The 27,868-nt window shown below is 37.4% G+C and overlaps 1 protein-coding gene across 2 annotated transcripts in view; it reads left to right on the top strand.

Moving 5' to 3' along the window:
* The window catches only part of POLR3B (RNA polymerase III subunit B), an 84,742-nt gene that overhangs the window by 28,754 nt on the left and 28,120 nt on the right, over positions 1 to 27,868 (top strand). For both annotated transcript variants that reach the window (XR_012995449.1, XM_076339158.1), the window contains exons 13-22: positions 2,247 to 2,408; positions 5,728 to 5,928; positions 6,998 to 7,160; positions 9,138 to 9,291; positions 11,306 to 11,380; positions 12,063 to 12,161; positions 15,762 to 15,889; positions 22,888 to 23,097; positions 24,960 to 25,118; positions 26,549 to 26,666. Coding sequence is in view for 1 of the 2 variants with exons in the window: in XM_076339158.1 (XP_076195273.1) it covers positions 2,247 to 2,408; positions 5,728 to 5,928; positions 6,998 to 7,160; positions 9,138 to 9,291; positions 11,306 to 11,380; positions 12,063 to 12,161; positions 15,762 to 15,889; positions 22,888 to 23,097; positions 24,960 to 25,118; positions 26,549 to 26,666 (1,469 nt within the window). In the remaining variant the exon portion in view is untranslated. The remainder of the gene's footprint in view (positions 1 to 2,246; positions 2,409 to 5,727; positions 5,929 to 6,997; positions 7,161 to 9,137; positions 9,292 to 11,305; positions 11,381 to 12,062; positions 12,162 to 15,761; positions 15,890 to 22,887; positions 23,098 to 24,959; positions 25,119 to 26,548; positions 26,667 to 27,868) is intronic.

The raw sequence follows: 27,868 nt of genomic DNA, 5'->3' as shown, positions 1-27,868 counted from the left end.
GACTCCAGTGGATTCTCCTTCCTAATATGATGCTTCATAAAAGATGCTTTTATTTCTGATGGAAATCTGATTTAAATGATTTGTGACATTGCAGGTGAGTTGCAGGTGACTGGATTTCTTTTGACAGTGGTGAGAGGGTATCACCTTGTAAATGTTAATGGTACTACAAGTATCAGGAAGGGAAAGAGGGTCTACAGCACCTTCCTCTCATGCCAAGGCCAGGTCTAAAAAAACCACTTAACCAGTTTTCAGCAAAAACTCTCTGTCCTAAGTGGAAATAGGATTCCATTTTTGTCAAGGGTTAGCATACAGTGTGTGTTGTTGCCGGTTGTACAATTTAGTGACTGAACACTGTGTTCCTTATTTCTTGTAGAGTAGACTGTCAAAGATAATCCAGTCTTGCTCTCCATGAAGGCTAGTTTTATTGCAAATCAGATGTCTATCTTGAGTTTCCAGGTGTTATTTTTTTTTTAATTCTTTTTTTTTTTTATTCTTAAATGCGTTTGTGATGCTAGTGGAAAGGGTAGCTTATAATTTAGTTAGCTGCTTTACAATCTCATTTGCCAAATGCTTTGGTCAGCCCAGCTGGGGCATGTAGGTAGAGGAAAGCAAATGAAAGCTAGTGGCCCATCCCAGTGATAGAGGAATGAGTGGTTTGCTTTCTTGTTTCCAGAAGGTGAGGAAAAGTTGGGACTATGTCTGATGGAGACAGTTAAAATTCAGTTTAATTCTGCACATACAGAAATTAAATTGTACAACTGACTCCAGAATGTCTTAGCTTGTGGTGGCTGAATACCTAGCTTGTCCAGCCCTACAATGCTTTGTACACTGGGAACTACCATTTCTGGCATTGGTAGCTGCTGCATTTTTAGTTCTTCTGACACTTGGAACTGCTGTAAAATAGAGTCCCAGGACAGGACTGCCAGGCTTTAGAATTTACACTGCTTGCTTGCAAAGCTGATCATTGTGAACACTTAAAATGTATCGTGTAATGCAGATTTAAGAGTTTTGGGAAGCTATTAGTGTCTGCAAGGAGAGGTTGAGCAAACTGCAGAAGCAAAGCAGATTGGAGAGCAAAAAAAGTCAGATCACAAACTTTGGTAGCCTTTTCCTTTTATGGCTATTTTAAGAACTAGAAGTAATTAGTATACATATAGAGGAAATAAGTGGCTTAAACTGCAGCACTTTTGAAGGGTTGTATCGCTGGGTTTTTTTTTTTTTTTTCAATTCAGCTGTGTTACGTAGCTTCTTTGCTTAAACTGTAGACTTTTTTTTTTTTAAGGGAGAGATGTGGAAGTGCATTGCACTTTCCAGATAGTAGCACTTCTAGAAAAGGATGGCCGGTGTTGAACCAGGTGGACTCTGTGGGTGTAATTGGTTTCGCATAGATTGTGATTGGCAGAAAGTAGCAGGCTAAAAGTGTATCTGAGTGAGGAAGCTGCCTATGTTACCTGAGGTATGTCTTGCCAGCTGTCAAAAGCAAAGGTTGCTTCTGGGCCGCTGAAAAAAGTCTCTTTTTAGTTCTGCTTGTCCAGAAGCAATGGTAACTGTGCATCTTTTGTGCTTCAGTCTGGTCTTGCAAACTGTGCACTGCTTCCAAACTCTGCGCTGCTGAGTTGCTTCCCCTTACAGTCACTTGGGTGTCTGTCTTGTCCATTTTAAGTAGCTCCTGGGAAGGGGCATTTTAAACAGCCTTTTTCACTTTTAATAATAGAATATCTCAAAGTGACTCTTTCACTTACTGCTTTACTGCAGTTATTCCATCCAGTATTGGAATAGAAGCTGATCTTGCCTCCAAATCTTGTGTGTAATTCAGGGTTGTACATTTAGGGTATTAAATCTTTAAAAGAGTTTGTGACTTTAGAAAGGAAGTAGATCAGCTGGATTATAATGTAGTGGATTAGGGAAAACAGTTAGTAAATGGATAGCGTAGAGATGGATGGGTATGCTAAGATATTGTGAAGGAAGGATTAAAGCAAACCAAAAAGGGATAAATGCATAAGCTTAGACCATTCTTCTACTTAATTTGCTTTCTATTATGAGATAGTTTCTCTAATATTGCACTTTAATTTAAGAAGGCAAAAAACTTGTGAGAAAAATATCATTTGAGAAACGGAGAGGGTATTTTGTAACTGACAAGAAGTATAAAGGTAGAAATATTAAACATGTGTTCCCCCTGCCTCCCCCATTTCCCAGACCCGGAGAAGTACAATTTTTCCCTTAATCCAGTTGTTTTTTATTTCCAGCTTCTTTCTCTTCTATTTGAAGATTTGTTCAAAAAATTTAACTCTGAACTGAAAAAGATTGCTGACCAGGTAATCCCCAAGCAACGTGCAGCTCAGTTTGATGTAGTGAAGCATATGCGTCAAGACCAAATAACCAATGGCATGGTCAATGCCATCTCCACAGTAAGTATTTTTGTTTTCATCCTAGTATGTAAAGTTTTTCCACCATAGTGAATGACAGAAATGTGTAAATTTTGTTCTGATGACTCTACTATCTTTGGTCATAAAAGCAAATCTATTTAACATTCTTTATAGATTAAAATTGCAAAACTCTGTCATGGGCAGGGCTTTTGGAATTCACCGAAGAATCGTTAATCATCAAACCACTTTTTATTTCACCATTTATTTCAAAGTGATGTTTTAGTGTTTGTGAAGGAATGGTAGAAACAAGTAAACTTAAAATAGCGATCATGTTTGTATTTATCCAACTTGCTGTCTTCTAGGTTCTACTTGACTATGTGGTTCATGGTATTTTTTATTATCTGGATTTAGCTAGTGTCAGGTTACATCATATGTCCAAAAGGTGGTTGAAAAACAGCAGGAAAACATCATGAACAAAAGACAACTGTGGGGGGGGGGAGGAGGGTGGGTAGGAAAAAAAAAAAAAGGCTGAATTTTGAGCTCTTTAAGGGCGGTGCCTTTTTATTCATATGAAATTGCTAGTATGAGCAAATTTGCAGCATGGAAGTTAGTACTTCTCTGCTAATGATACTGAACCATTTAACAGGGAAAACTGCTACATGCCGTATTATTGAAAAAAACCCACCCATAATTAAACCTTTAAATATTTGTCTTGGTTAGATTTTAGCCTGTGTCTACCTTCTGCTAGAAAGGATATTTTCATTCGTGCCAGTGGACAAAAACAAAAATACAATTACTAACTTTGTCTCTTACCTCAGACATCTGCAAGAGCAATTTGTGAGGTGGTTCCTGAAATCTAGCTACTAGCTTGTAAATGACTTTGAAGTCTATGAATTTTTAAGAAATTAGATTAGTCCAAGTATTTTAGTAGCTGGTAAAAATTGTGCAACTTAATTTTTAATCTTTGGAACTCTTGAGAGGGCTTTTCTGCCTAGCATGAAACTGAGGTTTTTCTTCAGTTCTTGTAAACAAAATTAACTCCACAATTGGCATCTAAAACCACCAACAGTCTGCTACTTACAAATCCCAGTGTTAAAGCTTATCACTATTTAATTTTTTGAGTGCCCCAAATGTAGTTAAATCTCTACAGTGCACGTAACCAAAACAATTGACAGATTTGTTTCTCTAAATGCAAGTGCTTTCTTCTAGCCAGTGCCAGTTTTTCCATTTGGACTGACAGAGATAAATCTGCCAACTATTCAGTACATATTGTAAAGTCTTCCTTCTTCCGCTATCTTTGGACTTTTTTTTACTGCCACATAAGCAGTTAAACACCATCTGCTCTTAAGCATTGAAAATAATTTCTCAGGAACAATGCCCAGTGCATACTATTCAAGAGATTAAGCAAATACCATAAAAATCATTCTTGGAAACGGCAATCTCCAATCTCACCAGAATGCTTCAATGATAGTCTCAAAGAGCATGAAATAACTCAGCAGATTCATAATTACACCAGAAGCATGCAGAAGAACTCGTAGCACTACTGCATCAACTGTACAGTGGTGTTCAGTGATATTTGCTATAGGTCGTCTTTTTACCCTGGAAAATACCAGAAGAGAGGGTAGGTCAGGCAGTAATGCCACAGGCCTAATAGACATTTCAGCATCTGCAGAATCATCCGATGCTGCTGAGGGAGCAACTTTCAGTTCATAGGAGTTTTCAGTAGGAAGTTCTCCACTGGGGATGGTCTCACAACAGCTGTGGCCCCATTTTGGGTTTTTTGGACAACTTTTGAAGGAGTCAGTCTGTCACTTCCAAAGCACAAAGAATTTTTCATACTATTTATCAGGCAGTGTTTTTACCTCCCCTTTTTTCCAGTCTTTGAGATTTCACAGTCCTCTGGGCAGTGAAGAAGAAACCACGTGCTAATTTAGACTACAGATGCAATCATTTCTAGAGTGAGGAAAAACTACTCCTTTATTGTACTCTTCCACTTATATTCTGATAATTCCCAGTCCTTAAAGAATGAAATCGTCAGTGAGTGAACCCTTCCTGAGAAGGTTGAGCAAGTGGACAGGTTTCTTTTGACTGACTTACCATTGGGCATTATGTCTTCCCACTTTCTGTAACAAGGAAAAAAGGGAAGTTCTGCAGACTATTTGATAGTCTTTCCAGTGGAAGCAAATAGGAAAATCATTTGGATGGGTGGTGGTTTCTTGCTGTTCATCACAAAATGGGATTGTGCTGTTAATGTATAAATAAAGAAGTCAAGCAAATCACCCTCTAAAAGGATTTCAGTGTAGTACAGCAAGCGAGCTTCAAATTATTTGTTAGCATTGATGAGCTGAGTTTATCAAAACGGCTACAGGAATTAGCAGAAGGCAATAATTGGGAAAGCGTTACCTTTGAGATCTTCACTGCCTTTGGACTGACCAGTAACATGGTGGCTGGGGTAAATAGTAGTAATTGGGACAGAAACTTGCTGTATCCGCTGACTCAGGTGCTGGGAACTACATATGGAGTAGATGTCATTAAGTCAAAAATTGTAGCACCAAATTTCAAGATCTTACAGTAGAGATTATTAAATCTGCTTGGCATGGAAACATAATTGTGTCCTAGAACACTCTCTGAACTCCTGTTCTTCTAATTAAAACCACAAGTGATACTGCCTGTGACAGTCCTGAAACATGAAACCTCTGACACATGCATGGATCTTGCATTTCATATTTGGTGTAATCCTACCAGAGAAGTTGGATAGACTTAACCCACACACACTCTTCTTCGGTGAGAAGACATATCAGTGAGTCTTTTTCCTCTGGATTCTAAAAACAAAAGGCTTCAAGAAAGTACAGGCGGCTTTGAAGTCAGACTTCTCCAGCATAAATGCCTGTGTTTCCTACAAAAATAACAAATCACGAAAAAGGCAGAACTGAAAGTTTGTGGGATCTATTGTAAAAGTGTATTTCACTCAAAATACCTTTTTTTAAATACTCAAAAAAAAAAAATCTATAAAGGGAGAACAAAAAATAATTTAATTTAGCTAAATTTGAGTATTAATTTACCTGTGAGGGACAGATGATGAAGAGTCTTTGTGTGATTGAATATATAATAGCAAAAGTATCCTCTCATCTGAAAGAGCAGTTCTTTTGTTTCAACTTTTTTTAATACTTAGTACAAGTATGTTATAACTAGTAGTTTATACGCAGATAGGTAATTAGAAAGTTGTTTTATATAAATGGGCAACATTTGCTGTGCAAAGCTCCTCAGATATCATTCTGTCTAGATACTGAAAAAAGACATGTAATGTTGAGACAGGGATAAACTGCAATAACTTTTTTGAAACGTTCATTTTATTCTACAGGGAAATTGGTCTCTGAAGAGATTCAAAATGGACCGCCAAGGCGTGACGCAAGTATTGTCCCGCTTGTCTTATATATCTGCTCTGGGAATGATGACTAGAATTTCCTCTCAGTTTGAAAAGACAAGGAAAGTGAGTGGTCCTCGGTCACTACAACCATCTCAGTGGGGGATGCTCTGCCCATCTGACACTCCTGAAGGAGAGGTGCGGAACTTCTGTTTTGCTTTCAGTATTTCTTGTCCTGAGGAATGGAGAGACTGTTTATTTTGAAGCAGGTGATCCTCCATCAGAGGAAGAATTCTGATGAGGAGGTTTCTGGAGAGATAAATTATCCTTGGCCTGATAACACAACTTGTGTGTCTTCTCACATCCCATCTATTTACATGCTGGTCCTACTTACTATATTGCCTTTTTTCTCCTACTCGAATGGACTGGCTGGAAACTGTTCAGAAATCATTTGGCTGTATGAGAATGACATGAGGCTTCCCATTTTTGCAGCACAGCTACTTGCTGTCTTTTGATCAGAGCAGAAAGAGAGGAGTCCTAAACTCTTACCCCTTTGTTCTTTAATAAATGTTCTGTTTTGAAGTTGCAGCGTCAACCTGCAATTTTTCTAGAAACATATATTATTATTACAGAAACAGCTTTAGCCTTTAGCTTGAGGAAGAAAAACACCTTTGTATGTTTTACTTTAAAGACATCATCCAGCTATTTCAACCAAACGATTGATGCTGACAGTCTTTTTTTTGTTTTGTTTTACTTTTTTTCTTTTTTTTCCCTGAATAGAAAGTACTGGGGCGATTCTGAACTTTCTGGCATAAATATGTAGTCAATATGAGCTAGTCTCATTAAGCAGCTGAAATAAAATTGCACTGTATAAGATACTTGGATATTTTTCATTTTAAAATATTAAAGTTTGTGTTAGAACATACAGGATATCTGGCAAATGGATAAATAGACTGATTTTGCATTTCCATTATGCTTCTAAGTAGCTGTTGCTTTGAAGAGAGAAATATAGGGTTATACATGGTTGGATAACTTAAGAACTACAACTTCATCGCCTATATTTTTTTATTAGTTTGTAAATGCTAAAACATTACATTTCAGTGTGATATAGAAAATTCTTCCTTTCTTCCCTCCTAATTTTCAGTGTAGTTAATTTGTTTCATTTCTTTCACTTTATTGTTCATAAGTACGGTTTTGGAAGAAAAAGATATGTATAATATTAATACTTTGGAATAAAATGGATAAAAGATGTATTTTTTTATTTTAGGCTTGTGGTTTGGTTAAAAACCTTGCCCTCATGACTCACATTACTACGGATATGGAAGATGGCCCGATTATTAAATTAGCCAGTAATCTTGGAGTTGAAGATGTCAACTTACTCTGTGGTGAAGAACTTTCATATCCAAATGTGTTCCTTGTTTTCCTTAATGGTATGTAACTTTCCAGCAGTCTGACCCTGATTTGTTGCTGATGGAGAGTTAGGCTTCGGAAACCCTCCAACAATTTTTGGAGCACCGTCAACCGCAGATGCTGTTTTCCAGTGTAGATAATTTCATCTGTAAATATTTTGATAGGGTTAGGTAGAGTAGACAGGCCAGATGATGCCACTTAGTTGCCTGAAGTTGTGGCCTCAGAACTCTGAATGCAGATATGTGTAGCTGGGAAATAGAAGCTTTTTCAAATTTCAGTACTGTTTTTAAGCACACTTGCATAAATAGGCACAAAAATATGTACATTCTATTACAGATTTGTTTGTTTTTTCAGGCATTCACCAAATGAGGTGCCATTCATAAAGTACTTTTAAAAGAGAATAATGCTGCTAAATTTGTAGTAACTAAATTTACAAATTCAGAGCTTCATTCACAGAAAGTATTTAATTTTACTGTAATCTTTATGTATTTTAATATATATTCATGCAAGTGCCTTTAAAAACAGAAAGGAAACATCAATTGTTTGCAAAGTTTAGCAATGCTATTATCTTTAAAACTACCCTTTAAAGGGCAACTTGCTTTGTGAATGATTAGAAAAAATTAGACCTTGGAAAACAGGCCTCTTTGTTAAAGGAATGATTTGGCATATGTGGTTTGCATCTGCATGCTTATGTTCCTTTTACAACTGATCTTTTAATGTTTCTAAATCAACAGGTACTATGATACCAGATTTCAAAATACTGACATTTTAAAAACTACAACTGTGATTTAAAAATAGCCTTTGTCAACAGTATCCACTTCCAGGGACTAGTACTTAACGTCTGTCACCATGAATAAGTTCTCCATTTACCTTTGAATTAAACAGCAGTTGTTCTTCAATCCTGCCTTTTCCCAGTAACATAAAAGCAACACTTGACCAAACTGCATTCCTTTGCTCTGCTTTTCTGTAGCAGTATGTTAAAGATAAGGTTCAGTGAAACCACGTGCACTCTTTTCTGTCTCATTTTATGGTCCAAACGGGATTGCAGAGCAGAAATATTGGACTCTTCCTTCACAAGCTCAATCTGTGGTATAGAACAAGATAGTTATGTTCCCAAAGTAGATGATCTAGTACTAAGTGAGTCAAAACAATTACTGTTCAGTCTACTAGTTTGTGGGTTTAATCCATAAAAATTTCAGGCTTGTGAGTGGCTGACTTGATTCTGATTTAAACTTGAGACCTAAGAGGGCAGAAAATCTGTTAAGTACAAATCCTTTAAGCTATAAGGACCTTTGTATTGTCTTATAAACTCCCTAAACTATCATGCTTTGTGTCCTCCTTTAAAGTTTTGTTTAAAATGACACCATACTTATTTTTATTTATTAAGATGACTTTGGTCAGGTGACTCTTTTAAAGGCATTTTACTCTCTTGTTTGTTCATCATGCATCAGAATACTTAAGTATGTGCTAAAGTGCCCTGCTGAGATAGCAATAGCTTGTTGAGCTGAGTTCCTGAAGGAGGAATTCTGGTGCTGTTGTGGGTGATGACATGTATCAAAAATATCAGGTCTTTCTAAAATTTCTGACAAGGCAGCAGGACAGTTCCTTGGTCTGGTCTTGGAAACCTTGGATCCATTTCAGCACGGGTGAAATTGCAGGCTTTGGAAGTGTTGTTTGCTTGTACGCTAATCGGTGAATGGGCACCTGAGCAGAAACATATTTGAAGAAAGCTGGATGAAGCACACCATTTCGTTTCTGAAGTTATTGGGAGGCAAACAGATAGATGACCTGTGAAATTCTGACACTTTTTTTATGTTTACTGAGAGGAAAAAAAGAGCCATTTCTTATTCAGGTCAGAAAAGGGAAATTTTATGACAACTCTTATTATTTGCAAGAAGTAGGAAGTACTTCTATGCATGCTAGACATGATCAGAATTTCTAAATAGAGTTTTGGATATGCAAAGACTGCACCATGAATTTATTCTCTTTCTGAAAAGGTAACATTCTTGGTGTCATACGTGATCATCAGAAATTAGTCAACACGTTTCGGATAATGCGTCGAGCAGGTTATATCAATGAATTTGTTTCCATCTCTACAAACCTTTCTGACAGATGTGTCTACATTTCTTCCGATGGAGGGAGATTGTGCAGGTAAACATCTCGTGAGAATTATCTCACTAGTGAACTTACTATAAACACTGTTTTGTGCACTGTAAATATAGTGGGCTAAGGCTTTCATGAGTACAGATCTAAGCAAATTCAGTAGGACTTGAGCATCCCTTTTCTTCTTAAATAGCCCTCATTCAAAACAGACAGATATGAGAAACATACTGTATAGTCAAGCAACTTAAAAAAATGCCCAAATAAATCGTTTTATCTGTAAACAAAAGTAAAACCAAAATGTTTCTTCTATCTTCTTTAAAAAAAAAAAAAAAGGAAGGGGGATTAAAATCAACCTGATTGGCAACTCTACTAATGTCCAATGTCCTTGGAGGGGTGTTTTACTTCCTGTGAAGTGAGAAACAAGCAGCCACTCGCCTGATACCCTATGGGTGTGATACCACATTTTAGAATGAGAAGCTACTCTTTGTCTTCAAGGGCCTTTACTTCTGGTGCAAAACTTCCTCAGGCATGTATACCTGTTTGCTGTAATACCAAGAAGTATGTCTCACAATTTTGGTTTATTTCATTACTTACCCTTAAGTAGGTAGGGAATTCAATAAACCTATAAAGAAGGTCTCCACCTTGAGGTGCTTATGCTCTTTATTAGACAGAAAGAGCGCCTGAATAACAGTCATGTCACAGAGGAAAGCAAAAAGGAATTGCGTGGCTAAAATGAGAAAGAGTGGAACATAACAATATTTTGAGACAGAAAATCAGGATGATTTATAGTAGAGACTAGAGACTCCAGTCAGATTATGACAGCATTGTGCTAGGTTATTTACAAGTAAAACATCTCCAGGCCCAAGTAATTAGCCTGAAGAACAAGGCATAATGAGTTAATAAATATATGCATATTTTAGGATTGAATAGCTGTGTGCTTATTTTGTGCGTACTTTAAAGAAGCAGCAGTCACAACTACAGTTGGCATTCCACCTTATTCATTAGTTGAATCTCAGAGCATGTTGAATGCAGTTTGAGGCATGATAGAGGCTCCAAAATAGTACATGTACAAACCATTAGTTAATCATACCTGGTCAAGAGATTCAGAGTAGGAGAACATTCAGTGGCAGAGAAATCACTTTTCCAGTCAGGGCTAATATCGGCCGTTCTGCAGGTTTGGAGATGCAGCAAAACTTCCAATTTGTAAAATAAAGATAAGTGAAGTCACGTGGATTTCCAGGAGTTTACCAAGTTTGCTTTGTGGCACCCCCCACCTGCAATTGTTCAGATACCCCTATTAACCATTTAAAAGTGCTCATTAGTCTTCAAACAGTTATTTAGACCTCAGAGTGGACTCCACAAGTATCTTGCAGCTATTTGCTGCTCTTTATAAGAGCAGCTTGTCCAAATAGCAACAGCCCTTGACGTTTCATTCTTGCATGCCATCCTTTGTGTCAGTGTTTTCTTGCTGTAAGGAAGCCTTCAGAGATCCATGTGCTGTTGAAATTTATGGATTCATCTGAGGTCACACATAGTAAATGCCTGTACTTTACATCATGTAAGTAACAGCAAAATACATTCTTGCATGTGGATGCTTGAGCACAAACTGTTCACTCAGTGTTGTATGAAGTCCCTGCAATATCCACAGAACTTAATGCCATTCCTAGCTTTGTAGATTGGGAAATCTTAAATCTTTTAAAGCCATCAACAAAATGTGTAGGTAAAACTTATAAAATGTTAGTTTAAAGATTTAGAAAGGGGAAAAAAGGCTTCCTCCTCAAAATTGAAATCTTAATTTTTCTTGTACACTTTTGTGGTACTTCATAGACAATATGTCAGTTGATACACAAATATCTCTGTGTATCAAACCAACGTCTGAATAATTACTGATTGTATTTATGTGGCTGTATCAGTTAAAGGTGGATAAATTTTAAAAGTGGTTTATAAAATAGGTTGTGCATAGGCAGGGTTCCTACTGTAAGTATAATTAAGTTACCTGCCTAAGTACTTGCTATGATAATCCTTTTTTTTTTTTTTTTTTTTTTTTTTTTTTTAATTGTAGACCCTACATAATTGTCAAGAAGCAAAAACCTGCGGTTACAAACAAGCATATGGAAGAACTGGCTCAGGGGTACAGGTACACAGTTCAAGTAGACCATATTAATCTTCACTAAGTAAATACTGTGTGGAAATATTTCAGTCAGTCAGTATTTCACAATTTTGGGGTTAGCTATGTAAAGAAGTCTACTCTCCTATATAAATTAATAGTCATATTGGAGGTTTTCTGTTTAAAGTCAAATTAAGTCTGGTCGTCTTATTTTGTTACTGATATGAAATTTGGTGATCATACAGAATAAATACATCTCGCAGCCTCATCTTTCCGCAAGTGGAAGTCCTGAGGCAGTATCGTCCTTCTCCTGATTGAGAAATCAAGCACTTCAGAGGAATATCAACTTGAGCGTCCTAAACTAGGCACATTCAGAATTGGTTCTGAAACTCCTTGCAAATTCTTAGTTCGGGTGTTTAAAAAAACACACTTACACAAAAGTGTTTAAATTTAGCTTTAACTAAATTTTGCAAAACCATCACAAAAACTTACTAGATTACCCTTATATTTGCCTACATTTATAGTGATGATGAGTACATACAGGAGGATCTTATTTAGTTGTTCAAACAAGTAACATTGGTCAGTCAGACTGTGAAGCAGTGAATGGGCAAGGGGATTAATTTAAAATACAGTTTTCTTCTTTATGTAGTTTTATTTTTGCAGAAATATAAGAAAAGAGTACTTCTAGTGTAATTTTTTAATTTAACTGTAGGAATTTTGAAGACTTCTTGCACGAAGGCCTCGTTGAATATTTGGATGTGAATGAAGAAAATGACTGTAACATTGCACTATATGAACATACAATTAATAAGTAAGTATGCGTTCAGACTAAACACTGGTACAGGAAAAACTTTCATAGGGTGACTCTCTGAAATGCAAGCATATTAATAATGTTACCGTTTTCACACATACACAGTGCCTCCCTTGCTAATGGTTGAAATAACTCCAGATGAAAGCTAAAGAAAGAAATCTGTTTACACACATCCTAAATTGTCCATGGGATAGTTACAAAAAATGGTTTAGCTTTTGGGTTTTGGGAGATCTGTTCCTGCTTCTAACTCTCAAAAATATGAAATACTTAAAGGTATATCCTTTGTTTCTCTGGATGTGGCTCTTTTTTGTTCTAATCATTGGGCTGCTCATCGTAAGTAATTTTATACAATAGGAATCCAGAAGGCAAATGGTTCTACATGTTAAATGATGATCTTAGCATGTCATGATTGTCATTTGGAAAAATATCTTTCTCTCTTATGGCTGTAGAGGGATCCTAGACAACCAGCTTACACTAAATGTCTGAAATACTGGAATGAGACCTTCCCTTTGACTTTTGGATGTATAATAGTCCCTGATAAAAATGTCTGTATCATTCTGTATGTTCCTTACCACATATGTTAAACCCATTCCTGGTATGTGATTTTCATTTAGAAAGATTTTCAGATTTTTTTGTGTTTTCCACATATATGAAGGACCTGGTGCTTTGTTTTTTTTCCTCTGTCTTGCGACTGTGATTAAAGAGCCCACATTAAAGGAAGGATTCTTTTAAATTTTTAAGTCCTCCTATCTTTTTACTTTTTTTTTAATATTTTTCTGACGATATCCTGTCAACTGAAGGCTGAATATAAGATGTTAGAAGTTATCTCCATGAAATGTTTGATCAGTAGATTTATGCAGAAAACGCATTTTCTAAATATTCTGTCCTGGTCAAGTACTCATGGAAGCCAATAGAAATAGATGATTGATTCCAGTGGAGCTGTACGAGACCTTCAGCTATCTTTAACCTTTGCCAGATGAAATGCATTAACTCTGCTAATTAAATTGTATTGCTCCTGCCCAGACTTCTGAAGACTTTATCACTTTAAGAAATTACTCTTGCATGCTCTTGGCTGGCTTCTGTATACATGAGCAGAGCACACACAATTGCTGTCATTTGTGCCAAAATTAAATAACTTCCACAAAGCACCAGAGCTGAAAAGTTTAAGTTACAGGACATCTGACTCAGCTAGGAAGATTAATGGGAGCGTATCACATGAAATCACTGTTTAGTCAAAAATAGGAGAAGGCCGTGAACTTCCAATGGACTAGTGTAAGGAAATGATTCTACAATAACTGCCAAAAAGTTTGGGAGGTTCTTGTGCTGTCCATCAACTTGTTTTGAGTTTACCTTCAATGCTTGTAGCTAATAGTGCCATAAGTATCTGAGCTTGTACCGTATGAGCACATTGCTCCTTGTGTTTAGTAATGATATTCCCTACATCCTGAATAGTTGATTTGTGTACTCCCAGCTGATCAGCTTGCATTTTAAATGGTGTGACCATGTTGGTACAACTTGTTCTAGTAATACAACTGATACAGTCCACTATTGTGAAGTATCCCATTAACATTCCTGCTTTTGTAATGTAGGCTTCTTTTAGCTACAGTATCCTCTCTTTACCTTTCCAATCCAATTAGGGGGTTTTTCTTTGGAGGATTTGACTCTACTTAATGCGTTCAATTTCTTCCTTACCCATTTGTAACTGATTTTCAAACTCACGAGGTTGCCTTCCTTTCTTGGGCCCATTTCTGGCGGTGGCATTTTGACTTGCAGAAATCAAACTGCTCTGTAAAGTTTGAAGGTCTCTCATTAGCACTGTGGAATACTTCATAAGATGGTAGAAGCCACATACGTTGCATCTTCTTTGGTTGAAATAGGATTGACCTCGATGGAAAAATACTTGTGTTGAATACCCTATCATCTGAAAATGTGTATGTAGTTCCATGCACTAGTACCTTCTGAATAAATTTGCTAACTTCACTATCAGTAAGTCTTAAGCCTCTTGGTTTATTGTTTGAGAAGTGTCAGCGGTTCTATGAAGTTCTACAGAATGGGGGAGCAGCCTGTGCTTTAAGTTTGCTACTGGCTCTTGAGACCATTTTGCAATTACTTGACTGCACTTGGGATTTTACCATTCGTATTTTCTTAAGACAGGCTTCAATTAACATAGCTGCTTTTTATCAAGTGGAGAAAAATAGTGGCTATTCTCTGGCCAGCAGGTGATTTTTAGGTTGCTCAAGCGTATTTGTGATTTATGAAGATTTCTGGGACTGATAGATAATTTCACTAGGCTTGCTCCTCAGGGTTTCCAGATTTTTTTTTCAGTTTTCAGATTTAATTTTTTCCATTAGTACGTACATTGTTTATGTAAGTTCCTGCTGGTCCTTGTCTTCAGTCTGTATGTACTTGTGGGTAATTCCTCAGCCTTTTTGAGCTTGTAATGCTTTGCCGTCTTTTGAGTGTTGTCATAATAAAGATTTTTCCAGTCATTTTCTTTGCAAGGTCTTGAAGTTTAGTAATCAAATTAATTTGTTTAACTATTTTTAAAAACTCTTCCAAAAGACTTCCAAGAGAAGTCAAACATTAAAGATGGGATTTTCAGAATGCAGTGGGTTTAGGTGTGTGGGAGAAGCAATGTATGCCTAAATCCAAGCTCTGTGTAATAACTCCAAAACATTGTGAAAGATATGCTTTGGATAGGTTTAGTTATAATTATCTTTATTTCAAAATTCCCCATTTCCTAGTTACTTATCTTGATTTAAAAAGCAGATCTGCTCCAGCCAAGCTTTACTCTATGCTCCATCCTTAGTTATTAGTCACTCCGCTGGCATCCCAATGCACCTTATGATTTAATTGTCTTTATTGAGCACAGACTTTCTCCTCTGAAGCTCATGCCAGGTAGAACAAATTTTGTTATCTCTCAGTCTTTACTTCTTGTCCCTGTCTTTTTACTTCTCATCAGTACTGCCTTTTAACAACATAATCACTTCCAAAATATTTGCAGAGCTTTTCAAATAGTGTTTTGTTATGCCATATCACCCATGGCACTGGATCTGGTTTGGACACAGATGTTTTCCCTCTAACTGATATTATATAATGGACCTTAGGAAACTAAAACTACACTTCTGGTTTTTTTCAATACCTGAATCTGTCTTGCTCTTCCTTCCTCCACCTCCCCAGTGGATTTCTAGATCTCCGAGATTGGTAATTTGATGTGGAGGACTCTCATTACATGAGAAGACATTCCTTAAGGCATTTTGGGTCTTACTATATAAACTGATGTATTGTTTTACTGAGCTCCTTCAGGTTGTCGTTATCTGGAGGTTTTTTCTCCATGATGGAAATTCATAAACTCTCATTTATTTCCCCTTTCATTTCTTTTCATGTGGAAACACTTAAAGCCAAAAGAAAGTTGTTGTTTGTTTTTTTTTTAAAGTAAAAAATAAAAATCCCATAGTGAATCCATATTTTGAGGTCCAACTGGCTTACATTTCCTGAACAGAATTGAATTGAAGTATTATGAGATACTACTAAATTAAATAAATTCTGGTTAAGATGTTTGTTCACAAGGCTGCTATAATTGGTACTCTTTCTTTTAAGAGATACAACGCATTTGGAGATTGAACCTTTCACGCTGCTTGGTGTCTGCGCTGGGCTGATTCCATATCCTCACCACAACCAGTCCCCAAGAAACACTTATCAGTGTGCCATGGGGAAACAAGCAATGGGTAAGACTTTTTTATGCCTTTTTGGAGTGTTATGTAGTTTTTGAAGTTATGTAGCAAAAGTGACAAAACAGAGAAATTCTTTCCTAGTTCACATAAAAGCTTTGCTAGGAAGAGGAAAAAACCACTTCTTTAGCTTTGAGGAAGAAAGAATTTACCTCTGAAAGCTGGAAAAATTAAAAGGAAAAAAATACCAGTCAGTTTTACTTAATGGAGACCATATCTGCAGGTCTTAATACTTAAAAGAAAAATTGGAGAAACTGGGGCACTATTGCTTTTTTGTTGGGTTTTTTTTTATAATCGTTATGACTTTCAAGTTTTCAACATAGCTGCAGGATTGGCAGAGTGGGGTGTTTTTCTCTTTCTGCTGCAATGTGCTGTGGGTTTCCAGACAAAAAGAGTTAAAAAGTGTTCTCACAAAGAGAGAGAGCACAGAGAGAGGAGAATTTCCCTGAATAGTTGAGTAGGTGCCCTAAAAATAAATAAATAAATAATTACATTGACATTAGAGAGTAAGAGGAATCAAAATGTGAAAGAGAGTGCTTAGTTACTTGAATACTTCCTGCAGCCGTAGTTTAGATTTTGGGCTTTTTCTGGTTTGGATGAAGAGGGCAAGTAACAGCCTCTCACGAAAATGACTGAAACAAAATTAATTTCCTGATCACTTAATAATTGTTTTTACAAATGTGATAGTTGATCATTAAAAACCAACCATTTTGTAAATTTGCTCTTGTAGGTAGTTGACACTAGGTAAGTTCTAATCCTTCCTTTAATACACAGCTAAACTAGCATTAAAACATCCAAGTCATATGGCCCATGATCAAGCCAGAGTGAGCCCCAAGAAAAACCTGACCAGTAGTACATCAATTCAGACAGCTGTATTCAGACTTGTGCTGTACATGCCAGTTTTATGTCTTGTATTGATGGCTTGCTCACAAGTTGAGAGCTACAGTAGAACAACTCTGTGTCATGAAAAAACTACCACTTCTGTTAGGTTTACTAAACCATTTGTTTTGTGCTGTGTGTTCGAAACGGAAACACTGCACCTTTTGTGAGACTTCTCCAGCAGAATTAATAGCAAAGTAACTGCCTTGTGCTGAACTGTCATGTTCAGCGCATCAAAATAGCACAAAATAGCAACAGATGCATGTCCTCCCTTTAAATTTAAAAAAAAAAAAAAAGGAAAAAAAAGAGGAGCGATGCAATCTTTTTCCTTACAGTTTTCCCCCATCCCATTATCTTTCCCCCACCCCGAGTCTCTATTTTATGACTATTAGTCTCAGAAGGTTTGGTTAGTTACCACACACAGTTAAGCAGGATCAGTGTGTACAGAAAGCCAATTCAGTATCTGTGGAGTTCTTTTGTAGTTTTCTGTGTGAAGGTTTTTTTCCCGTTTTGTTTTGAGTGTCATTTGCAATTCATTGTCTGTGTTTTCTGAGGTTGGTGTATTCAGCTGCTTTGACCCTAGGTCTTGCACATTTAGCTCCTTGGATACAATCCTCTGACGTTCTGCTGACGCTAGGAACACAAAAGCCATTGAATATCTTGAGCAATAAAAAAAGCCTTTGTTTCGGTTTGTTATGACAAAACACCTGACTCAAAGAATAAGCAGATAGATAAAAGTACATTTTAAAAGTTGGCACATGACCTGAGCTATATTTTGCTCTGCCTGAAGTATCTGCAAACACCTGAAGCTTTTTGTAATAACCGCTTAAAAACAAGCCACCGTAAGTGGCAATATGTAGGGACAAAAAAGATTTTTCCCTACACTTATTGATCAAATGAGACCTAGAAGACATTCCTGAAACATTACACATACTTTTTTTCTGTTTGTATTTATGAAGAGATGTGATGTAGTGCTTCAAACCCCCACCTTTAAGGTAACCATCCACCCTTCTTGCTTTCTTCCCCCATCCTGAAATTGCAGAGCAGCTCCGGGTCCAACATAGCCATGTGGAAAGTCTCATGTCCAAGACCACTGTGTCACTCCCTCAGCTGTCAAAACCTGGGGGCATGGAGGGAGCCCCGACACTCAGACTGGGAAAGGAGAGCCTTCTGCTACTCCACACTGACCCCCTCTGACCACATCACAGGGCTGTGCCAGCAGCTTTGGACAGTCTTTGCTCTTTTTTTTAAGCAACATCAAGCTAGGGAAAGGTGTGAAAGCACAAGTAAATGGAGGGTGGACATCAGAGCTTGCAGTGGGGTCTGTAATCCAGTATCCCTGACAAGTGTTAGGTATTAAAATATTAATGTTTCTGCAGGTTAATATTAAATGTCCTGAAAAATACCTCCCATTCATGGGCAGAATGAGTCATCTTATTGGAAGACTAGGGCTGTGCTTAGTGAGCAAACTGGATTTCAGTGAAATGAAATTGAAATGAAATCCCTCTGTTTTGGCATAGATAATTTACCATATGTTGCAGGTTGAACTGTAAGACTGAGGAGAAGTTATGATTAGGTGGCAAATACAACAGCAGCTGGAAGAACCTCAGTTGAACGTTGACATTTCAGTGCAAAGTTAACAGCTGTAGCTTAAAATCCGGGAAGTATTTAAGATTAAAATACAAGAGTCTGTACTGTTTGCATTCCATGTGTTGCTAAAATAACGTTTAAGAGAATCAAAGGCTCCTACAATTAGAGAAATAATTTTAAATGGAGCTTTTCAATTCCATTAAGACATAGAAAATCAGTCAGTTTTACACACTGTACCTCTGTGACCGTGAAGTGTTGTGTAAAAGCCTAATGTAAGAAATGAAAACATACACATTTTCCTGCCAGTAATCCACCATATTGCACATGCACATGCGCATCTGTGAAAGTGGCAGTGTGGGTACACAAAGCAAGCTGTACGCTCTCACAGCCCAACTGTGCACTGCAGTTTCAACCCAAATGTCATAACGCAAGTCTTGAGTAAGGAAAGAAGGGTTTGGGTGTTAATTACTACTTTAACCTGTGAAAGAGCAGAAAGTATTTGAGGGGAGGGTGGTAGGTGGATGAGAGCTTTGTTGCAGAGGTTTATGTTGAAGCAACTTCTTTGATATGACAAAAAAACCCTCTTACTGTATCATGTACATTCTGCTTTGCTTCTGTGAAATAGCAAAGCCCTTTATATACTGCTTTGCCTTGTGCTATAACCAGCTGAATGTGTTAAAATTGAGTTGAGAAGACAAATGTGCTTCAAGGAACTGAGTGCTGGGGGTTGTTGGTTTTTGGCAGTTGTGAAAGTCTTGTTGGTGGGCTGAGAGCTAAAGTGCTCCCAAATTTTGTACTGCTAGCCTATTGGCAGAGAATTGAAACAAATGTCAAAGCAAAACTGGCTGTTGCTGGTCATCACAGCTGGACCTGGGTGCTTTGTGGCCAGGGCTCAGTTCTCCGCTGCTCTTTGAGGAGCAGCGTTTGTGCTCTGTGACACGGTCTCTTTGCCAGCTCTTCCCTCCCTGGTAGCAGGTACAGAAGTGCTGAGACAGAAATGAGCCGGACTACTTCCCCCAGTTTACCTATAATCTTTTTAACTGACTTCTCAATCTTTCTATGGTGAAAAGAGTATTTCAAATGCTGGACATCCAGATCACTTAATACATGTACTGTGAAAATCTCTCTGAGCTGAGTTGGAGCCCCCTCCACAAGGTTCAGTGCAGCGTTTAAAAACTGTACTCCTTTCTCTGTTGGTTTGTGCTCATATAGAAGGATAGAATAGTAGAAAATCCATGGGAAATCCGGGGAAAAACAGAAGTACAGCAATTCTTTTCTTGGCATGTGCAATAATAGCCCTTTTGGCTCATATCTTAAGTAGATTGATTTCTGTATCCTTGTTAATTTTGATTGTACAGTTTAATGTTGCTGTAAGTAATACACCAGAGAATTGGATAAACGCTTATTTTAGCTGGCTGTTTGTTCTGGTGAGTTCTCAAAACTTTCTGCATCAGAATAACAATATCCCATTTATGCTAAATATCAATAGATAGCATTTTTATAGTGATTACTTCACACTGACAAATGATCAAATGATACTTTAAAAGAAAAAAAAAAAACTTGTCAGGAAATGGAAAAAAGGAAAGAACGCACATGTGCATTCACAATATACCAAGCGCTGAGAAAAGCAAGAAAATGATCTTTGTTGTATCCAGGTCAACCTTGTGTGTTTTGCTTTAAACAGGGCTAATTACCAATGAAAAAAATTGGTTCTTGCTGTTGGGATAATTATAAATGTGGGTCATTGTGAGCAGGGTTTGTTATGGTGAACTTTAATTATACTTTACTTTTGCTTGGCTGTTTGGCTGAAGCAAACAAGGGCTCTGTTCTTTCAGAGAGAAAGCAGAAATAAAGCTAGTGACTTCCTTCATTTCAGCGCCCACACAGAGGTCTCATCCCAACACACCAGTCCTCAGAAGAAGAGAGCTGCTTCTTAAATAAGCAGATTGTGGTTTAAGTCTCTGGTTTAGACTAGTCTAGAGAAGGCATTATTTGTATAACCATTAGATCGTAGCAATTAAGACAAATATTGCTGATGTATGGCATGCTTTTTGGCTAATTTATTTCACTTGTGCTCTCGAATTCTCTAACCAGTTTCTTTCCTGCTAGGATATGCATCACTGATACATATGTATAAGTTTTCCATTTGATATGATACAGCATTCAACTCCTGAAGAATTGCCTGAACACAGTTTATTATTGAGGCTCAAAATCTCAGTAATGTCAGTCGCTCATGGCTCCTGGTCTGATACAAACAGTAACAGTTCCGTTAAGCTTATCTGAACCTCTGATAAAAATGCCAACTTTAAAATATGTGAAGCATCTGAGAGAGAAGTAATTTGCATTACCTGAAATATGTAAAAGTGTCATCTGTAATCCTTGATATATAGGGGACTTCCACAGGTTGTTAACGGGGTATAAAGCACAAGTTTAGCTGTGGTCAGGTGCTCCAGACTTCAGTCCATCTTAGCATCCCTAACCAGTGAACTATAGCAGGTACAGCATATAAGCATCTCGGAGGAGAAAAAAAATTGCAAGCATTTCAAAAGTGAAAGTTGGCGTGGCTTACTCAGGAGAAGATTTCTCTCAACAACAGGAAAATGTACCTATCCATGAAACTTTTCAGATAAGCTCTACAGCAGACAACCTATCCTGAAAGCACACAGATTATTCATTCTAGGTGCAGAGAGGAAAAAATGGTCTAAACCTCTAAGTTTTTAATTTGGAAGTAGATTTTCCTAGCTGTATAGTGGGAAAACCATTTTTTTTTTTTTCAAAGTACAATGAAAACAATGTCTAATACTTAGGCTGAGAGAATATCAGAAGTAATAGGGCCTTCAGATGGTGGGCCTTGCAGGGGGGTGACTGGGGGAAGGTCTTCAGTGTTGATTAATCCAGGCCCTACCAGCTTGCTTCTTACTGGAGACAGAAAATACTGCCCAGGGATGATTAATTTCCTTCTCCAAGAAAAAGACAGAAAAGCGACTGCTCAAAAGTAAAAGACAAGTACAGCCTGTCAGCTTTACCAAATCTTCCTCGCTGTTTGAAAATGCTGTGCCCATGGCTGCAAATCCACTTTCTAGAACCCAGGAAAGTCCAGGCGTGCAAGAGCCAGTTATAACAGTTTATTTTCAGGCAGTATCTGTTGAGCTATCTCCCTGTTCTCATCCTTGGGAAGGGTAGACCTGTGGTGGTTTAGGAGAGAGAGCTTAGTGCCAAGGACAGGATAGGTCTTTGGAAACGCCCGTGATGCTGCCTGGTTTTAGACATTTGGTTTTCTAGATATTTTATTTAAATGCAGGTGTTTGGAAATTGCAAGTAGATGCATATAAAACGAGAAGCTGGCCTCCCCTAAGAGCAGATTTGTGTTCAGCTGTACTATATTCTGACTATGTGAAGTCTTCATTATACACTGGCTGCTTTGACCTTTCCTTGAAAGCAGCCAGCCTCTGAAATTGCAGGAGAAAATGGAAAGGTTTTGAAAGACTCACCTCCTAAGTACAAGTACTGCAGAATATTTAGCACTTAAAACTTTAAAACTTTAACTTTTCAGACTATAATTTCTTAATTGCTTAGACATAGCATAGTCCTAGTATAGCAAACTCTAATAACATATGATTGCCTTAACTTTTGTTCTGCTACACAACGGTTTATGTTTCCCTGCTGGGTGTTAATTATTTTTTCCTCAGATTTCAGAAGACACTTTGGCAGTCTGATGGGACAGGGCCAAAAATTTCAGTCTCAAGCTGGGAGGTCTATACAAAGGATTGAATTCTGAACCGTAAATTTAAAATTAATTTCATGTAAAAAGACAAATATATTGTGAGTGAACTTCTACTGTAGTCTTTCTAGCAATGACGCCTCTAATTTCAGAAAGTAAATCAGTCTTGGCTGCTGCTAACTGTATGCTTTGTTCATGCTTTGTGACATTCTAACACAGGCTGCTGTTGAACTAATTATTGCCCAGAAAAGGAAGGAAATATGATGTGGAAGACGCAGAGCTTGATCCACAGTTCCTCTTGAACTCAATGGGAGTCTTTCTATTGATTCTCATGAAATTTTGGATCAGGTCTATGGAACACAAGTTCAGCTCTCCAAAAAAAAACCCTATGGCTATTAGAACAATAAAAGCAGACTTCATACTTGCAGTTTTATTCAGTGTCATGATTAAAAAAGAAATCTTATTTGCATTCAGTCATATAGGACCTGACTTTGATTTCTTTTGTTTTTGTTCTTTTCGTCTTGATGCTTAGGTTTTCCCTGTTTAAGAAAAAATAAATAATTCTTTCTGGAAGCTTAAATTAAGAAGCCACTTACATCTTTATTTAAATATAATAATCTAAAGTTGTTTTGGTTTGGTCTCTTTTAGGATTTTTTTTCTCTTCTTTTCTTGAAGAATTTCTATCGTTAGATGAAATTCCTTAGTTTGTGGTTTTAGTTAATTTGCATTTTGGTAATTTTTTAGCCAGAACATTTCTAGGAAACTCAGTAATGTTCACACACTTTTGTTTTTCTTTTACATACAGGTACTATTGGATACAATCAAAGAAACAGGATAGATACTCTTATGTATCTTCTAGCCTATCCACAAAAGCCAATGGTAAAAACAAAAACAATTGAACTGATAGATTTTGAGAAACTGCCTGCTGGACAGAATGCCACAGTCGCTGTGATGAGCTACAGTGGTTACGATATCGAAGATGCTCTTGTCTTAAACAAGGCCTCTTTGGACAGAGGTAAGAACCATCAATTCTTTCCCACTTCTCTAGTGTGTGTTCTAATACATGTTTTAGTAAACTTGTCTCGTGGTGTTATACTATAATAACTCTTATTACAGCTATGAACAGTACATCTCCAATTAAGAAATCAAATTCCAAAACTGCTTTGAATGCTTTTGTCTGTTTTCTGTATGAATAGTTATTGTAATTCCATGCTTGCAATAGTGCAGTGAAGTTGCCAACATGTGAATAAACTTCTGAGTATGGATATTATAAGAAAAAATGGCTAACTTTTGACCTAAAATAAAAAAGTATAAATGGTCCCTTTTTGAAAAGATTTAGTTTACAAAAAATATAAGGTATTAGATAATCTGTTCGGTTGGGCTTGCTTTTTAGATGGTTACCTGAACCTTTGTTCATTACCAACAGAGGGGTCTCATTACTTTCACCAGTAACAAAACCTACAGATTAAATTAGACTTCTGAATGTATTTGGGAAAGGAATGGAACGCGTGGCAGTTTGTGTCATTATGAACTTGATGCTCTGAGGGAGTATTGCCTACTTTCTGAGAGAAAATAATAGTATTGTCTAAAGCAAAATAATTTAGTGTTTATTCAGAGATAAACTAATGACCTGCTTCCTTAAAAAAAAAAAGTCTATGCAGCGCAGTGTATTTTAAGTAAAAGTACATAAGCACCAAATAGAAGGTAACTAAGTGAAACCTATGTTTGTGCTGGTCTGGCCTGTCTCACTCCCTCCACAATTCTTCAGTGCTTTATGTTAATGCTGCTGGGGGTTGTAGGAGAGGTGCCTGAAAACTTAGTCTCTCTCCTCGCTCTTTTCTAAATAAATTCCCTTGAGAGAAGACATGGTGCAGTGTGATCAAATTGGTTTTAGTTTCGGGTGGCCAGAATCAGATTCTTCCATGACTTTATTCCCCCACACACTCCCTTCCTCCTAGTTGCTAGGCAGCAATAATAGTATTCCTAGACATGCATCTTTGGCATTAATGTCTGCCGCATTTAATTTATGCCTCCTTTTCTAAAACAACAACAGGCATGATTTAAAACTGAATGTTTTCTTTTCTGGTAGACTGGTAACATTTACAGGGAGAGCTGTAGTGCTTGTCAGGAGTTACTTGACATAATCTGAAGATATAGATCTACTGTACGTGGCCGCAACCATCTTTCAAATGAACTAAAATAACGTAGGATTATTAGAAAGCCTTGCTTTTGTCTGTCTGTAATTCTAAATGTGATGAAAGTGTTTAGTATTGTGGCTAGTTGCTGTACTTGGAGAGAAATTCCAGAGATGCTACTTTTCTCATCTAAAACTCAAAACAAACCTATTTTATAACAATATATGTAATTCAGAATTCTTTCAGCTGGGGAAAAAGTGAGTAATGGGGTGATTATATGAAACACTCAGTCGGTACTTTCCTGGTAGGCTAGCTTGTGTCAGCTACAAACATGAGTAAAAGTTCAGGTTTCTTAGTACTCCCGAAATGAAGAGGTGCTGTTCTTGTCCTGTTACAGTCTCTTCTCCTATGTTATGTCTCCCTGTGGACCACCAAAGGTAAGAGAAATGATGCGTGCGTGTGTGTGCAGAGGTGTAGAAGGGGATTAGCACAACTTCAGAATTGGACCGTAGTGCAATGTCTAAAAAAAGTAGCATGCGTGATCTGATTTTTTTTAAATTGTGAGCTACTAGGTATCCATGTACAATGTTAGGCATATTCAAGACAATGAATAATCTAACTAATAAAAAAATATTTTATATTCTGTAGCTCAGCAGGTGGTTCAGCATTCTTGTTTTATTCTGATAATGTGTTATAAAGAATCTTTGAACTCCTAGGCAGATGAGTTTCTGTTATGTTTTAGGTTTTGGAAGGTGTCTTGTATATAAGAATGCCAAGTGTACACTGAAGCGTTACACAAACCAGACATTTGATAAAGTTATGGGTCCAATGTTGGATGCAGCTACCCGTAAACCAATCTGGCGCCATGAAATTTTAGATGCTGATGGTATCTGCTCTCCAGGTATGTCAAACTACATGTGCAGTCATGGCATGTTCATAATCTGAGGTAGAAATTAATGTTCTGTTAATATTTCTTGTGCACCTTGTTTTATACTTAGTGTAATTAATTTTTTTTCTTGAAGGTGACAATATTGTAATGGAAAATTAAAAAATGTTAGTTTCTGAAAGCAGCATGGTACCAGTCATTGGGGGTTTTTTTGTGGATGAGAAAATAGAGCTTTATGTTTAAGTAGAAGAGTAAGTCTTTAACAGTGTGAATCTGTTGAAGCATTAGAACTTTTATTCTTCTTATATCTCCAAACTGGCAAACTTTTAATACTGTAGTTTTTTGCTGTTTGTCTCTTGTGTTCTGTCGTTTTTTAAGGATAGATTCCTTATTATTTTGATTTCATACGTCAAAACCTCCTAGCATGCTGTCAGTTAATGCAATTGTTTGAGGAAGTAAAACCTGGTGTTTTTAACACTTTAGCAATATGTTTGGAGAGAGATAAGAAAATAAATACAACTACATTTAGTTATGAGGATAGGTGTATAACTTTCCAATGGAAATAAATTTGAGAAAGAATCCTCCCATACTGTCATCCTTCAATTAGGAAATGGCTTAATAGATCTGCTGAGATCTAATAAGATGCTGTAAAAGGCACTAAACTTAATTCCATTATAGCAACACAATTGGGTCACTTTCGCTCTTTAGCACATCACAATGGAGCTTTCAAAGTTAATTAAAAAAAAAAGCAAGAATCTTCTGAAGTATTAGGATAGATAGGACTGAGGCGGACTCCAGACTGAGGCTGTTCTCAGCATGTAGGTAAAAACCTCTTTGAAATAGTTCATTTGGACAGAAGAGACACATAGGCTGAAGTTCAGTGTAATTTTGTGGAGGAGGTGGGAGGCAGGTACTTGATGTGCATTAGTATCATTGGGCATGCTACTGATCTGGTTTTCAATGTGAAGGGCAGGATAAGGGAATGGAGGGGAAAATAGCAGATGTATGAGACCAGAAGCAATAGGAGAAAGTAACTGCAAGGAGAGGCTGAAAGTAGTCTTGCACAACTCATTGTGGAAATGATGTGATGTCCTGAATTTAAGTGTGAATTTCTAAAATTTGTCAGTTACAGTGTTGCTTGTTAATTTTCTCCTTACTTATGGCAGATGACTTCAGATGCTTTTGTGTATTCTTTAGACCCAGGGTATGTTGAATAGCTATTCTCATAGTGCACCCAGCATGCAAGCTATTCTGTTTGGTTTTCAAAAAAAAGCTAGTTTAATGATTCCTTTACCAAGCAATATTTAATAAAATAACATGGCCTACTTCCTAGACATGTTCCTCCCACTTTGTCTTCCAGCTTACCTTTTTTTAAAGCTTAAAATGTATTTCTAACATAGGTAGCCAGATATGTTTTCATGGTGCTTTTTTTTTTTTCTTTGAAGGTGAAAAAGTAGAAAATAAGCAAGTCCTTGTGAACAAATCTATGCCAACTGTGACCCAGACACCTCTGGAAGGAAGTAGTGTGCCTCAGCAGCCACAGTACAAAGATGTGCCAGTAACGTATGTTGCATCATAACTTTATACTTGGGGAAGGTACATGGAGGAAAGCTATCTGAGAAAATATTAAATTCTAGAAAAGTCAAAAGAATAAACTTCCCTCTGCAAATTAGACCTAGTTCTCTAGGTCTTGATTTTTCACAGGATTTTTCAGAGCCTGGGCTATTTTCAGAAGTGCCTAGCCACTTAATCACTAATAAGTTAGATTCTGACACCTGAAAGGCTGGAATTGCAGAGAGGGAGGAACCCTCCTGAAGATGTATGTATAGAGAGGAATCACTGAGTAGGTTCCCAGGAGAAACCGAGGAGAGAGCTAAGACAGTGGTAGAGGGGAGAGGAGTCACTCATGGCTGAAGTGATGGAGAAACAGGAGAAAAGCAGGATGAGTGGGATGAGAACACGTGTGTACTTAGTGAAGGGGGCACATCTCCTCCATACTGGCTCCCACAGAAAACGGCCAATGCTGACTGGTGCTCAGCCTTCACTTTGCCAGGCAGGAGGCCAGGAGATGGAGGCCTTCCTATATCAGAGGCTGACAGTCAGCTCGTTCTGGCCACTCCAATTAGATGTCCTTTACCAAGGCACCAGTGAATGGGAAAGGACAGTCAGTAGGAGTTTTTCCCATCCTGTCCTTAAAGAACAGGAGAGGGCTTCCGAGGTGTGAGATGAAAGTTTTGCATTAAATGTAAAAATAAATAAATAAATAATGAAGGGTTTTCCACTGTTTTGTCAGGAATAGCATTGACAGTTTGGTAAATTAGCAGAGAGCAAGGCAAGCAATTGGTGCCCAGATCAGAAAAGCAGAAATAGCTTTGCTGCACTTCTGTGTGTTTCATAACCAATAGAAAGCTCTAGGTTTACTTCTACATGATATCAATAAAGAAGTGAGGCAACAGTGTAATTATCAAGAGGAAAGAAGTAATCCTGCCAGGTAAAGACATGGATCTGAGTTTAGGTGTCATAGTTTGACCGTCTCAGCTACCTGAACAGTGAGACAAAACAATCTCCTAAATAAGGTATTACCCTCATTCTGCAATATATAGAAGAAAGCTGATACCAGAAAAATTTCCTTTTCCTTCCTGCTCGGTCATGCCTACCTTCTTTTCTTTTTCTTTTTTTTTCCTCTCCTTCCAAAATCTCTGCATCTTGGACTCTAGAGTTCATCTCTTTCCGTACCTCATACTATGTTCTGCCCTTGGTTCATT

The sequence above is a fragment of the Aptenodytes patagonicus genome, chromosome 1, assembly GCF_965638725.1.
Source record: "Aptenodytes patagonicus chromosome 1, bAptPat1.pri.cur, whole genome shotgun sequence".
Lineage (NCBI taxonomy): Eukaryota > Metazoa > Chordata > Aves > Sphenisciformes > Spheniscidae > Aptenodytes > Aptenodytes patagonicus.
This window is presented reverse-complemented; position numbering and strand designations above follow the sequence as displayed.